Source organism: Trypanosoma conorhini (assembly GCF_003719485.1).
Source record: "Trypanosoma conorhini strain 025E chromosome Unknown Tco_14.4_contig_01628, whole genome shotgun sequence".
Classification (NCBI taxonomy): Eukaryota; Euglenozoa; class Kinetoplastea; order Trypanosomatida; family Trypanosomatidae; genus Trypanosoma; species Trypanosoma conorhini.
In genome coordinates, this window is record NW_021705712.1 from 1 (window position 1) to 751 (window position 751).

Below are 751 nucleotides of genomic sequence, written 5' to 3' on the forward strand. Positions count from 1 at the left end.
CCTTGATCTCAAAGACGAGACGCTCCTGCTGCTCGCGACTGCGTGCATCTGTCACAAAGGAAAGTGACTCACACTCTTCAAAATATTTTAGTTGCGTCAGAACCCAGAGATGAAGTGGACCTGCGGCTTGCGAAGCCTTGTATGCCGCCTTACTACTAATTTTTCGGCTCCTACATCGCCGAAGCACCTCCAACCGGCGCTCCACCGCAACCTTCGAGGAATCGAACTCCGCAACGAGCGACACAAACCCTGCCCTTTTAGTGACTGTCTTCACGTAGGCCCACGTATGTGACGCCGAGCGAATCCCGAGGATGTCAATGACATCGTCCATGATTAATTTCACAGCGGACGGGGGCTTCTGATAAGACTGAACCTCACGAAGGCAAGCAGCTTCAATTCCCCTAACCTGAAGACGGGCGTGTTCAAGTTGGCTCTGGAGAGCAAGGTAATGCTCCCTCGCACACTGCACCCGTAATTGCTGAAGCTTGACACATAGCTCACCTAGGTGCCTTCGGTCCAGTTCAAGTTGCTCTCTTTCACCCACTCCAAGATTCCCATGTGAAACGGATACTCGGGCGACGTATTCTGAGAGGAATGTCACATCTCCCGTCTCGTAGTGCCAGGAATTATCCTCCAAAACTTCAAACGCCACTGAACTGCCCACGGAAATGACACCCGCAGGGAGTTGTTGAGGTATACTATCCCAACGCCGGGGAGCGGATTCAACTAGCATTTCCCCCTTCTCTCTCTC

General features: G+C 52.5%; 1 protein-coding gene across 1 annotated transcript; it reads right to left on the reverse strand.

The window, feature by feature from the left end:
- On the reverse strand, positions 1–733 carry Tco025E_10309 (antigenic protein; the record flags this gene model as incomplete). Its single annotated transcript, XM_029377087.1, has 1 exon — positions 1–733. A coding segment is annotated over one exon (733 nt), but the record flags the coding sequence as incomplete, so codon positions are not given.
- Between the last annotated feature and the right edge of the window lie 18 nt (positions 734–751).